The 15,359-nt window shown below is 28.5% G+C and overlaps 2 protein-coding genes across 2 annotated transcripts; both read right to left on the minus strand.

Moving 5' to 3' along the window:
• Window positions 1-3,281: 3,281 nt before the first annotated feature.
• LOC103858298 (transcription factor FER-LIKE IRON DEFICIENCY-INDUCED TRANSCRIPTION FACTOR) lies at window positions 3,282-10,603 on the minus strand. Its single transcript, XM_009135632.3, has 5 exons — window positions 10,504-10,603; window positions 4,341-10,384; window positions 4,073-4,267; window positions 3,706-3,882; window positions 3,282-3,606 (listed from the first exon to the last, which is right to left on the minus strand). Exons 2-5 carry the CDS (start codon window positions 4,806-4,808, stop codon window positions 3,505-3,507), a joined length of 942 nt encoding a protein of 313 aa, XP_009133880.1. The 5' UTR covers window positions 4,809-10,384; window positions 10,504-10,603; the 3' UTR covers window positions 3,282-3,504.
• Window positions 10,604-13,780: 3,177 nt separating this feature from the next.
• LOC103858300 lies at window positions 13,781-14,964 on the minus strand. Its single transcript, XM_009135633.3, has 3 exons — window positions 14,516-14,964; window positions 14,294-14,414; window positions 13,781-14,222 (listed from the first exon to the last, which is right to left on the minus strand). Exons 1-3 carry the CDS (start codon window positions 14,699-14,701, stop codon window positions 14,023-14,025), a joined length of 507 nt encoding a protein of 168 aa, XP_009133881.1. The 5' UTR covers window positions 14,702-14,964; the 3' UTR covers window positions 13,781-14,022.
• Window positions 14,965-15,359: the final 395 nt, after the last annotated feature.

The raw sequence follows: 15,359 nt of genomic DNA on the forward strand, positions 1-15,359 counted from the left end.
TGCTGCCTCTGCTGCTTTTTCAGGATGCTGCTGCTTCTGCTGCTTTTTTCGGATGCCACTGCTTATGCTGCTTCTCCTCAACTGAACTAGTCTAAAAATGCTTCAAGTCCTTTGTTTTATGTAATGTAAACTTATACTTCTGTTTTTTTTTGGGTAAATAATATACTTCTGGTTTTGTAAGCTGGTATTAGCTTTTGAGTTTAGGCTCTAGTGTTTGTAAAACATTTTCATATTGTAATATATTAATAATTAGGTTTGAAATTGCTGGGTTTTAAGGGATTTATATAAAAAAAAAGTTTCAGTTTACTCACGATTAAAACCTTGACCAACTTAATTCGTGTCCTTAGAGTATACATGAATTGCCACATTAAATTTTGTGGCTAACTAGTCACGATAAACCACAAACAATATCGTGACTACTAAATCCATGATTATGTCACAAAATTATACGTGACTACGAGCCACAAATTACCACGAACAATATCGGGACTAATCTATACTATACTAAAAGGGAGATATAAACCCCTCTTAGAGTGTCCACATCAGCATATATAATCATCCAATCAGAGAGCCCGAAGTTGCCACGTCATCTCATTTATTTTTTCGTAAAAAATGAAAAAAAAATGCAAAGGACAGGATCGAACCCGAGTTAGTATGACATAAATATAGAGCATATACCGCTAAGCCATTGAAACTTTCTTGAACACATATACAAGAATCACTAAATATGTAATCACAAACTCTTATGTACATTTACAATAATATGGATTCAACTTTCAAGACTTCGATATTTTGTTTTGTAAAAAAAATAAGAAAGTGACTAAGCTAATATATTCTTTGAAAGTGTGAGAACATTGACAAATATGAAAAAGCATAGATTTTTGTTTTCGTGACAAAGTTAAGACTTTTGTAAAAGTAAGTTTACATAAGCTTGCTTTCCCCGATTCTATATACACAAGATTCTATATACACAAATAAATATAATATAACAACATAAGCTTGCTTTCCCCGATTCATATGAAAACTTTTTAAGTTATCCACCAAAGCAAATTAATTAAATCAATCAAATTGTTAGAATACAACAAATTAATATATAATTTTATTTTAAATTAAATTATTTAAAAGTGTATTTTCATTAAAAAAAAATAAAAAAAAAAAGTAAAACTGATTTGATGGTAATTTTTATGACATATATATATATATATTATGTGAAAGAAATATAAGCTTAATATGGAAAAAAATCTTAAATACAAAAAATCCTAAAATTAACAAAAAAAACTAATAAAAATTAAACTATGATATCAATTGAAAGCTTCTTAGACAATATTAATAAAATATTTAAACGATAATTAGACAAATTTAATTTTTTTTGCCAGCCAAAAGTGTATTATTAATTAGCATCAGTTATTTCAAGATGTTTAAGAAAGGATGGACTTAAATGATATATGAACTATGAATAGTAGTACTTTGTAAAGCTGACTTAGATAACACATATGCACATCATTTCCAATCCTTTTTGATGCCTAAATTCAATTTCTTCAGAGCAGTTATTCCACAAAGAGATCGTATGAGATATTGTTTTGATATTCAGATTTGTTTCTTGAATGTTAAGAAGATTGATAACTGTAAAAATGTCTCCTTCGAATATTATATGTCTATAACCGAATCTCCAACATGAGACAACTTTGTTTAAAAAGTAAATAATTTTATTTTTCTTATATTATATAATAAATATATATTATTTACTGATAATAAAAATATAATTATTCATCTATCACAAATATCTATGCAAATATGTGAATCAAGTACTACAATCAAACAACATAATGATTTCCACAAAGAAAATTTAAAAAATATATTTATGTTATGTAGTCTTATTTTATATTCTTTAAATAATGTAATACAATATTATACATTATTTTTTTAGAATTGAGAAATACATATATATCAGTTAGACAAATTAAGCAATAATTAGACAATTTTGACTCTTTTTTGCCAGCCAAAAGTTTATTATTAATTAGCATCAGTTATTTCAAGATGTTTAAGAAAATATGGACAAAAAATAGGATGGACATAAATGATATATGAATTATGAATAGTACTTTGTAAAACTGACTTAGATAACACATATGCACATCCATTTTCAGTCATTTTTGATGCTTAAATTCAATTTCTTCAGAGCAGTTATTCCACAAAGAGATCGTATGAGATATTGTTTTGATATTCAGATTTGTTTCTTGACTGTTAAGAAGATTGATAACTGTAAAATGTCTCATTTGAATATGATATGTCTATAACCGAGTACCTACATTAGACAAGTTTGTTTTAAAAGAATATAATTTTATTTTTCTTATATTATATAATAAATATATATTATTTACTGATAATAAAAATATAGTTATTCATCTATCACAAATAACTATGCAAATATGTGAATCAAGTACAACAATCAAACAACATAATGATTTCCACAAAGAAAATTTAAAAAATATATTTATGTTATGTAGTCTTATTTTATATTCTTTAAATAATGTAATACAGTATTATACATTATATTTTTTTAGAATTGAGAAATACATATAATATCTTATACGCGCGTAGCGCGGTTAAAAAATCTAGTGGTTATAATTTTCACACGAATAAAACGTAGATAAATAGAAGCAATTATTTTCATGCCATTTCGTGATCATTTTTGTTAAGAATCCTTTTTGTTATGATTAAAAACGTTTCTAAAATGTGACTATTTTGTTCATGATTTGTAATGGTCAACTTTGGTCACGATCATGTAACGAAAAATGTTACACTGTTTTCCAAATCATCAGGAAAAAGCACAAATGATGACAAGTTATGCCAAATATAAATTAATAAAAATTGAATAGAAAAAGCATAAAAAACAAATCAACGTGTCGAAGCCCAGAGTCTGGATCTACACAAATCTATTTTTTTCCTCTCCCTTAACAGCTAAGGTGTGTTGGAGTTTTTATAATCTCACTCTGAATTGCATTAAATAATTACACACTGAAGATTTAATTATATTTAAACGAGTAAGAAATAAGTATTCTAATTACCTGTTTAATAATAAAAACTTTGGAATTACCTAAACCGTTCTAATTTTGAGGTGTATGAAATATTTGTATGAATGGACATAATAAAGAGTGTCAAAGAAGGGGCTGAGACTAAAATGATATTAAGATCAATAGCTTATGATAATGGTTTTTTTTTTTGGGTATGAATGTTATGAATAGCGCGGTTACAAAAGAACTAGATGAATGGAGATTACATGAAGAATATAATCAAGACGTAGAATCAAGAATGTGAATGGTCTTCCAATAACATCACTCTCTTATGACAAACTTAAAAGAGTTGAGATTATAAGCAAAATGAAAAAATACTACTCATCAGCTTTAGAATTAAAAATTATACCCATGGAAGTTATGAAACATACATAAAGGAAGACAATCAGTGAAATGCATAACCGGTTATTAATCAGATTGCATTATAGAATCAAGTAAATGCCTTGACGAATTCAAAACCTTGGTTTAGAAGTGATCCAGTGATCCACAGCTTCAGGTTAGGCAAGTTTAAACTCTGTTCAAAACATGTCCCCTGTTTCCAGCAAACAAGTAAAACCGGTAATTAGTAAGACGTATATCTGGGATATAGAGAAACAAAACAAAAAAGGCAGAAGGGGACAAGTTGGTTTACATCCAATGTATATGTCAAGAGGTATGTGTCAGGAGAATGAGAGCTTAGATTGGAGTTTTGCACTTCGAAACTTGAAAGAGACTCCAAAGACTTGTAGAGTGATGGAGCAACACCTACTCCTTTATTACACACCAATCTCACATAAAATCCTTTCTCCTCTACCTGAATAACATCCATCTAAGACACACAAATACAAACTTGTAATAATTGGGATGTAAATGGCAACATAAAACTAGAAAAATCCGCCCGAAAACCTAATGAAATTCTCGTCACATATATCAATATCTCCTATGTTTGTTCTTGAAGAATATTGATATTCTGCTTCGTGAACAAGGGTTTGATGTTTTCAAGAAGATTGGTTTAATACCTGAATAATTTTCTTGGAAACAGGAGGATTGAGACCGCGACGAGTTTTGTGAGCATCTGGTGCAGGTTCTTGGTACCCTCCAGTAGAGTTTAAAGAAGCTTCAAGGCCAGCGATGTCTGCCTTGAGTTTCTTGGCTTGGGATTGCAGTTCTTGAACATACGCCACCGCATCTCCAACTATAGATGCTTTGTCCATCTAATGTAACAAATTAAAAAAACTCCTCTCAGTTTCATGTTCCCTATAATTATTTCAAGAGAATACATTTTACCTTAGTAATGTTAGGAACAAGAGCTCTCAATGCGTAAAGCTTATCCTTCATACGGCCTCTCCTTTTCCTCTCAGAGATCAAAGTTTTTGACCGATCCGTCCTCGTCTTACGGCTTCCATCAGTATGCGTCGTGGTGGCTGAAGAGTCGTCGTAGTCGTTGTAATCGTCGTCACCGCCTGCCTTAACACTCTCTGCGTCGAGGCTACGGAAGGACTCGGCGACATTGGAGTCCAAGTCAGGCAGTTCGTCGAAAAGGTCATTGACATGTGATGGGATAAAATGGTTCTCGTCGACGAAACTTGGACTGTTTTGGAAAGGACCACCAAGATCGAACTCAAGAGATGGGGTTTTATTGGTTTGATCATCTCCTCTAATGAGATTTATGAACTGATCGAAGTTTGGATCGACCAAGAAGTTGTGTAGTTCTATGTCGCTTAAGTTTGAAAGAACATTGACTGTTCCGTCCATTGTCTTTTTGTCTGTTTCTTAGTTTTCTTGTCGAAATGAAAGAAAAACAAAAAGAGTCTTAGATATTTCTGACCACGTAAGAGAGACAAAGTGAGTTTATTTATACAGTGAATTTTTGTTTCCTAGTATATTTTAAATGAAATTACGATATACTCCCTCTATGTCAGTTTAACTAATGTTTAAAGATTTTGATTTTGTTTCAAAATAAATGATGTTCTCACAATTCTATGTAAAATTTAGTATCATTTGAAATTTTTGACCAATTATAAAATACTGCATCTTTTTTTCTTGGTTGAATTAGTTTTATTTAATGTTATTTTATGTAACCAAAGTCAATTATATAAAAATTTATATTTTTTTAATATTTGTGCAAAAACTTTAAACACTTCTTAAAATGATACAAAGGGAATAGTGTATTGAAATCGACATTAAAATAAGAGGTAGTACCTTATCAAAAAAAAAAGTTATTTTTAAAGTGTCAAAAAAATCATTTTGTAGTTAAGTTATTAAAATTGTTAATCACAGATAAATACTATATTTATAGTTAAATTTGAGTTGTTTTGTTTAAATGTATGAAAAGCTGAAAATTTTATTGGTTTACAACACAATGAATAAAATTTTAAAGTGCATTATATAAAAAAATTTAAAAAACATTATTGTAAAACCATATTTAAGGAAGGTTCTTTTAAACTTGTGATTTTTAAAACCATCCTGGACTATGTATAAATTGTATATCATTTTAAGCATTGGCGTAAATTATATTTTAAAAACTTAAAATTCTAGAGGGGGTGGGGGGGGGGTGAAAGTTTTCCCAGTTAAATATTTTGCAAACAGAAATAGCTAACTTTTGGGTATAATAAGGTCATGTAGTTGTATTTTCTACCAACTAGATCACTTCTAGCATTTTATTTCTAATAATAAAAACGTTTATATTATCGCACTAGCACAACCCAAACAACAATTCCCAATAGCATTTTCCCAAAATATATTTTCTCGTGTGATCTAGATTTAATTAAGGTTCTTAGATCTTTTAGGTGTACCTTAGATTAACATAATTAAATGAAAACACAATAAACTGAATATTATTTAGCTAACAAGATATAATGAAATTTACTTAGGGAGCTTGTTTGTTTTATTTTAAGTTCATTTCGTTAACGTCTTGATAATGTCATGCATGACGATCGATTGCGTATAATCTTAGCTAATTTTTTTTGTTTTTTTTGTTGCTAAAAATCTATGCTACATTGACTCCCAAAATTGGTTTGTCGTGTTGTATGACAATATTACGTCTGATAAGGAAGTCGAGCTCTTAAGCAACAAAAAAAAAGAAGAAGAAAAACACGAAAAGAGTAATTCTAATTGATAAAATGGACAATTGTTGAATATATCATCAACTTGTCAACTTCTCTACAGTATTATAACAATTGAGATTACTTTATCATCTTTTCATTATTTAAAAAAAAAATTACAATAAATATCATATTCATAGTACCACTTTTCATATTTACACTAACCAATTTTATCTTCACTTCTAATGAACAATAAAAAAAATATTTATATCTTTAACGTTAACTAATCTAGAGTTAGGGTTTAGAGTTAAGGGGTGATGTAGGGTTTTTAGAATGTGAAATTTAGAATTCTAATAAATATAAAAAAATATAAAATATTTTAAAAATAGTTTGAAACATAAGTTTTGATTTTCAAAAAGAAATTTAGAAAGAAAAAAATCGGAAAAAAACTTATAAAAAAGTTTGAATTTGAAAATGTATAATTCGGAAACACTAAAAAATTATTTTTTTTTCATTTTTTATTTATTTAAATAATTATTTATTACATATATAGAGAACAAAGATATAAAAATCTTTTGCTAGTTAATGAAAAATGTATTTTTAAAAATATTCTATTAGTGAATGTAAAGATTAATAATGATACTATAAAGTTGGTAATCATGAAATTCATCCATTTTTTTTTAACTCTGATCATCAGTTCTCTTTCTCCTCTTCATTTATGTTAACTCTTTTTTGAAAAGAAAAATGAACATGACAGGCATCTAGCCAAATGTATCCATGAACCATCGGGGAAAGCAATTAAGCAACAATGAAACTAGATCCATAGGGGTGGTCCTATATGGTTCGTTTGTTTTCTTCTGAATTGATATAGGTAAAACAAGCGAAGATTTTTTTTAGGTGTAAATATTAAATTTTATACCAAATTTTTGTTTTTGACAGATGTTACAAAGATTACGAATAGCGGAATAAAAATAAATATAAAAATAAATCGTCCGTCCATTATCAGTTACCTAATAATGATTTTATTACCTTTTTTTTGCTAAAAGTATTTATTTTATTAGTTTACTAGAAATAAATGGATACTACCTGTTGACAAAAAAAAATGGATACTACCTACACATAAATTATTCACAGGGATTTTAGTTTATATTAAACTGAAGAGGTGATACATGTGTTAGTGTCTACTTATTACCAAAACTTATCCGTTTTAATATTTTTGTTGGCTGAAATATTTGCAGATAGATACTTAAATATAATTCATATTTTAGAGAAAAAAATGTTTTTGAAAACATTAATTGGGTTTAATAAATTTTAATTGGTTAGAAAATATGGAACATAGCTAATCACAAAAAAAAAACAATATATTTAATAATATGTTTTCGTAATTTGTGTGAAAACTCTAAAACATACATCATTTAGAAAGGGAGAAAGTAGCATTTTTTCTGTTAACAACATTTTCTATAATATTGTACGACTTTGCAGCCGATTAATACTACATTTTTATAGAAAGAAAAGAATTATTAGTAGCATTTTCATGCTTTAACTCATTAACAGATAATTGCAACTAGTAACATGTAATTTATTTTAAGAAGAAGCCTGTTCAATGCATTTTTGTTCATAATAATAAGACAAAGGATAGTACAATAACGTAAATACATCAAATAAAGAAAGATGAAGTCTTGGCCGGCGAGAAAAATAAACAACTGTTACAAAAAAGTAATTGTGAACTTATTGAAATGTATGATATTTATCACGTATGCAGAGTTGTGCCTTCGCGAGGGGAAAATAAACTTTCACCTGCATCATCTTGTAAATAAAATAACATAAAATTGAGTTTCAAAACAAGAAAGTAAATGCAATGTGATCTTATGAGATACTCCAAGAAATCTAATTGAACATTGAGCTAATATAAACTTCTAATTATCGACCCCGTCTGCTCCATTTATTTTTACCCATATAAACTTGTTCAACCAAGTTTCTAATTTTTTTTAAAAAAAAAATTCTGTTTGTAAATTAGTTGCATTATTAGAAAATTAAAGTTTACCAAAATCTAAGAGGCTTATTGAAATACTATATTATAAGAAAGGTTAAAAATATTAACTGGCCTAATCAACCCCTAATATTTTTATAATTTCAGGTAATGATGCATCTGCTGAAATAAGTTTTCTCAAATTTAAATATGTCCATATCTTACGTTTGTACAAATATATCACAAAAGAGGTTGACAAAAAAAAAATATCACAAAAGAGAGTAAGTGGACATAATGTCATTTTGTCTATAAACAGCTGTTAAATGTCGATCTTAGAAATTTAATTTTTATATTTTGATGTTTACTCTAATTATTTATTTATTGGGATAGTGACACATTATTATATAAGTTTGTGTATATATATGAATTGAGGCAATTTGTTATGTATCCCTAGGCACAGCTCGGCAAGTATGTACTGTGAAAACAAAAACAAAATGTTAGTCAACCAATTATTCCTTTCGGTGTCGATTTTTTTAAAAAGATGTCGAACGTTCGAGCAACACTTTATTAACAAAACAATAAAACGTGAATTTCAGGGGGGAGGGGGGATATTCGGGAGTAAATATACGTGCATAGAAAGAAATATAGAATTTTGTAGAGTTATTTTTTGTTCTAAAAAAATAAATTTTTTAAACTTTTCAGATATTTTTAATAGTTAATATTGATAAATTATATATTTTTAAAAAACATTAATTAAAAATATTTGAATTGATTAAATAATATTAGTTGATAGTTATTAAAAAATATATAGTGATATAAATAATAAATTTAATTGTAAATATTTATTATATTTTTAAAATGCGTGAATACTTTGTAAAATCTATCTTTCTAAAATAGAAGAAGTGCATATGTGTAAACAAACAAATACGAGACAGTATTCAAGGGTAATTTTTGAAAACCACACTGATCTCACCAATCACCATCTTTTGCAAAAATTATAGTTTTATACAACAAGAAAAAGAGAAAAAACACTGCACATTTAATTATAACTTTACTGAGTCAAAGATAAAGTACGTACTTCGATAACGCCAGCTACTACTACCCAAATATTCCTATAAAAACGCACAAGATATAATGAAAACAAATAAAGAAAATTTGTTAACCTATTTGAATTCTTTACTAATAGAATAATTTTATTCAAATATGTAAAATTATTATGGTTAACACGTTAAATAAATAAAGCTGAATTGTTATAGTAAATACAATTAATGAAATATTTTGAAAGAGGAAAAAATATAAAAAATGTAATTAAACATATAAAAATAAGTAAGTTATGTTTTATATTTTGTAATAAATAAAGTAAAAAAGACAATAAATGAAATGGTTCAAATTAGTTAAAAAAGAATGAAAATCTATAAAAACCACTTACAAATAAGAAAGTATTATTTTCTACTTCAATTTAAATCGAATAGATTTTGTATACAAAAGATTAATTTTTAGGATATAATTAATGCATTTGTTTTTAAAACTTATATATAAATTTTAAAGCAAAATTTTGAGTGGAGAAAATTTATTGATAAAACCAAAAACTAATAGCTAAAAGGATATATTTATTATTTTTTGATGTGTGTGAAAACCTTTATACAGTATCTATACTATTAAAACAGAATCCTCTTTAGGATTATACCCCTGAATTTTCCTTTTAATTACAAAACATTCCAGCCCAAAAACTTTTGAATTATTTAAAAGCCTTTTACGAAAATGACTAGCCCACCTATTCTATACTATCAGAAATTTAAGCCCACCACTTCTATAATATAGTTTTCGAAAATTTAAGGAATATTTTCGAATTTACAACCCATTTAGCACTATAAGATTTTCAAAATCAAATCAAATAAAGAGAATATTCCCAATCTTGAAGAACACTCATAAAATATAACCGAAAATCTCTCTAAATATATGAAGATTTGATTTTCCAAATCGACATCCCTCAACTTTCTCCCCAAGTTTACAATCAAACCTAACACCTAGCTTAAATTCCGATCAATACTATAAGAACCCTTCACCAGTTTCCTGTTCAAAGCGCAACCTTCCAACAAACCAAAAAATAAATCTATGGCTACTAAAAAAATTTCACCTTCAATGCAAATCCAAGCATCGAAAGGTCCTAATGAAAAATCTGTCCTCTTCGGCGACTTGAAACCGTGGAAAAACACTTGGTTGGTTCATGTAAAGGTGCTACACGCTTGGAAACAATACATTCAATCCGTAGAGACAATGGAATTCGTCTTGGCTGATGAGACTGTAAGCGTTCCTTACTGTATTTATCAGTCGATTTGGTTTTATTTAACATTTTGGGATTGGCTACTAATATTTCAATTTCATATGGTTTTTGTTTTAGGGGCAAAAAATTCATGCAACATGTAAACAGACTTACATTGAAAGTAAGGGAAGGATCCTTACGGTTGGAGCATGGCGCTACATCCGGAATTTCCAGATTACTCCAGCTGGTGGAGCTTATCGAACCACAGATCATACCTGGAAAATTGTTTTCAATCAAAATACGGCCGTTACGCGATCTAATCACGTTAATGACGAGCTGTATCTGAATTTGTCAGACTTTTAAACTGTTTTGTCTGGAACACTTGATGAGAATTTTTTAATTGGTAAACATATAAATGTTTTCTGTTTTGCCACTATCTATTTGTAACAGTCTATACTAACGTCATCAGTTTTTTACAGATGTGCTCGGTCAAGTTTTGGATTGTGGTGATGTCGAAAACATTCAGTGTACCGGGGGAAAGCAACGAAAAAAACTTGAATTCACCCTAAGCGACATCAAGTAAGTTAGCTGTCATTTACTCCAAAAACAAATGTATTGCATACGAGTAAGATAATAAAACTAACCATATCTTGACAACCTTTCATAGTGATTCGCATTTACCATGCTGCATATGGGGCAACTTAGCCGAGAAACTCCATTCTGCAATTAACCAAGAAGTTGGTATGGTTACTATGCTGCTCAGGTTTGCTAAGCTTAGGAGATTTAGAGGTACATAATTCACGATAAACCATTATGATAAACTTAATGGTTTATATCTTAATTTTCCATCAAACAAGTTTGTTTCATATGGGCTTTACATTATATACTAAACATTGTTTTTGAAGTTATATAAGAATTTCATATTTATAATTAAAAAATTTAAATATACAATTAATAAACATAAACATAAAGTAGATAGGAATGTAATACATGATATCAATACACTCGGTCATAATTTAAATAATATTACAATTCATTTAAATATTTTAATAATTTAATAAGACAATGTACACATTAATTTTACCAAAAAAAATTGTAAAGTTAATATCTTCCTGTATTTTTGAAAAAAAAAATTATTTCACAATACTAACATTTGGTATAGATGAAAAAGTAATGTAAAACATAAAAACAAATGCTAACAAAAAACACTAAGACATTTGATATACATTTGTTATAATACTAGATATATGTCCAATAAAACAAACTCGCGCTTAATAATAAAATTGACAAAGAATACAAACCCGCGCTTTGAAAGCGCGGGTCAAAATCTAGTACACTTTTAAATTGGATCAATATTTCTAATAGAAACCAAAGAACTCAACTTCTTCTTTAAAAATATACTAGAAATTGATCCGTGCATCCGCGCGGATATTGGTTCTTACATTTTTATATATTGATATTTGTTTTTTATTAGTGTTATATATCTTAGATGCGTCGTAATATAACTAATTGTATTCAAAAGACCTAAACTGAATCGGATAATATGATTTATTTTTTGTACAAATATTCGAACCCGTTTAAGATACATTTGTTATTTAGATATTTTTAGGTTCCTATACATTAAAACAGAACTCATCCAAATCCATAAGGACCCAATTCAAAACCAACACATAAATTTATAATATTCAAGTGTAGCCTAATTTCAAAACAAAAACGATACCAAAAAAACAACTCGTATTTAAATGGATAGCCAATGTTCATGCCTAATTGATTTTATAAACTAATAAAAATGACTCTTTCTATGTGTTTGGCTAAATTAAGTAAAATAAAAGAGTTTTTTATTTAGTAAAATAATTATTTAGAGTGAAAAATTAAGTGATATTAATGTAATACATTTTTATTATTTTAGTTTAGGTTATTATTTTATTCACAAAAACATGTCTTCGAATTATGTTTTTGGCTACGTAATTTTCTACCGATTGAAACTAAAATTAAAAAAAAGTTATTAGTAAAACAAATTAAATCGAACGTTTAAACTTATACAAAAACGAGTTATTTACATTTTTTTATTTTATAATTAGCACAAAGTTAATATTAATTAACTAATAAATAAAAATCTTCGCTATTATTGTTATGGTAATATAATTAATGATATGATGTATTGTTAAGGTAATATAATTATGGAAAGAAAATTAACGTAATTACTAAAAAGACATTATACTTCTTTTTTATTCTGTTATCCATGTTTTCAAACAATTTTCATTTTTTTTAAATTATTATCCATGTTTTCAAATATTACTAAAAGATATTTCAGTTTTAATAATATAGATAATGCCCGAAGAAACTTGTTATTTTGATGAGAACTTGTGTATATGTATTGTTCATAGGTAGTATTATATATATATAGAGAGAGAGAGAGAGACAAAGTCGGTTTAATATTACTAAACTAAATATAATAAATATAATATTTTAATATTACTAATTAATTATAATATAAATCTAACTATGATATTTTTGTTAGAATTTTTAATTATTCTAAAGTTAATGATAAATTATCAGTTAAATCACTAAAGTTATTTATTAAAACTAATAATTGAGGATAAAATATAAAATTATGAGTAAACCTAAAATCATGAAGAGCATGGCAAACCAACAAATTCAATTCTCATATAAATTTAATATATATGATATGATATTATCGTTAGAATTATTTTATTATTTTGATGATAATGATAAATTGTTAACTAAATCACCATAACTAATTATTAAAACTAATAATTGAACATAACATATGAATAAACCTAAAATAATAGAGAACATGACAATTCAATAAATTCACTTTTCAAATGATAGTATAGATAGATATATTATCCAATTTACTTATTTCCAGTAGTAAAGTGTCTGCATATTCCACTCTATTGGTGGTTTATAATATGGTCATAGAGCATGATAAAGTATTTCAAACGATGCTAGACAAGCCGTTGGAGGGTGGAAGAAGCTCATGTGTTGCATTCAAACTGCACACTGCACAAGAGTTGAAGACAAGTGGACAACCAGCAACAATGGGCAACAACTTTATACAACTTTGACCAACAAAAGTTGTTTGTCAGTATACTGTTTTGTCTTTATGATCCAAGTGCACAAAAACAGAAGCAGAGGAAGAGTTCTAAAACATAAGTTGTTTGGATTTGGTTGAGACTTAGGTCTTGAGAAAGACTCGTCAGGGTTAGGCCACCAATTATCAATTGCTTGATTAAAAAGTGTAATTCGTTTGTCATTCAATCTTCACCTTGTGTCACAGTCAGGGTGATTGAGTTTGTTGTGTGATTTGTAGAAGTAGCCAAACTCTTATCATTTGAACACGAAGACGAAACGAACCAAAACAGAAAATTACTGGAGAAAAGAACTCACACCAAGTGGGAGGTTGTGTCTAGCTAATTTGCTATCTGAGAGTCTTGAGCTTCAAGAAGTTACAATAAATGTGATAACTTTCCTCTTACAAGAACTCGAGTTAGCAAACCGTCACTCTTAAAACACTCATCATGTAGAGGCTTTTACTTTGAGTTAGTCATTTTCTTAACCACCCAAATGGAACTTAATCACATCAGACTCACAAATGAAAAGCAAACAAGTTTTACAACTTGTGATTGTTGCAGTCATCCATATAATGTTCGACTCCAACATTAGAAACTGTTATTTGTTATAGAACAATCCCCCCCCCAAAGAAGCACTTTGTGTGCAGCAGAGCTGTCTCAGCGTAACAATAGCAGGCTGAAAACCTGATCTTAGGGGAACAACAGAAGTCACTCTCATGTGTTGCGCATTAAGGTTTCTAGGCCGAGTCAGCGTCATCCGAAGCATCTCTCCATCAAAGACCTGATTAACCATAGAAGCTGCAACGGAAACAACAACATCAAAATAAACATCTCAAGAAACTAAATCAGAGGCGTAAATAGAAAATTACCGGCTTTAGGATTGAGTTTGGTGAAGTGGAAGAACTCATCAGCTGAGCAACCGAAGAGGACAGTAGCAGCTCTATCAAAACATATGACAGTTTTAACTGATGTATCTGTTACTACAGACATCTGATAGATTAAACAAACACAGATTCAGATATCTCGGAATTAAAAAATAAAATAAAAAACTGATTCTTGACATTTGTAGAATCTCAATTTTGGGTTCGTACGAGGATACGGTAGAGCAGCTTGGGTTCGTTGGATTGGCAGAATTTGCATAAGGAGGAAGCAGAAGAGAAGACGCATTTGTTATTATCTCCGGGAAGGACTCTCTCGCAGCGAGAGCAAACTCTGTAGCAATAGTCGCTGAGGTCGACGGCTAGCAATTGGCAAAGAACCGTTTGATCGGATTCCATTTTTAAGGTTTTCTCTGGGTTTCAAAGTTTGCTTATAGACAGACAATAAGGAGAAAACAGAGGGAATTGCCAAAATGGGCTCGGGCCTTACGGTTTTCCCAAGGCTCAAAGGAGTTTTTCAGCGAGGAGGATCAGGAAAGATCCGCTGTGGGAGGCGAGAAAAAAAAATTATTTTAAAATTGATTACACTAAAACGACATTGTCTAGTTAAAAACAGTATAATTTACATTGCTGAGAATTAAACATGTGACATATTCTAAGTCTTTGAATGGGTGATCGAAGAATGAAGATGAACATTAAATTTTTTTATCATTCATAATAAAAAAATTATATTCACAAGAAATTCTTTTTTTCCTTCTTTCACCTGAAAAATATAGAATAAAATCTCCTTATTAAATTTTAGAAGAAACAAACATTTCTTTTCTTTTTTTTACTATTTTATTTATATATGTTTCTTTCCTATTAATTCTTCTTGTTCCCAAAAAGATCAACACTTCAACAGTCAGAAACTTTAAATCACAACATATTCTATCTACTACACTAGACGATTTCCAGAAAGTCTTCCAAACGCTTTAAATTTTTGTTCACAACACAATAATGATTATAACAAAAGTAACATCTTTTTATGTTAACAATGTTGGATTTGTTCTTCCAATTA

This window comes from Brassica rapa, chromosome A03 (assembly GCF_000309985.2).
Source record: "Brassica rapa cultivar Chiifu-401-42 chromosome A03, CAAS_Brap_v3.01, whole genome shotgun sequence".
NCBI classification, from domain to species: Eukaryota; Viridiplantae; Streptophyta; class Magnoliopsida; order Brassicales; family Brassicaceae; genus Brassica; species Brassica rapa.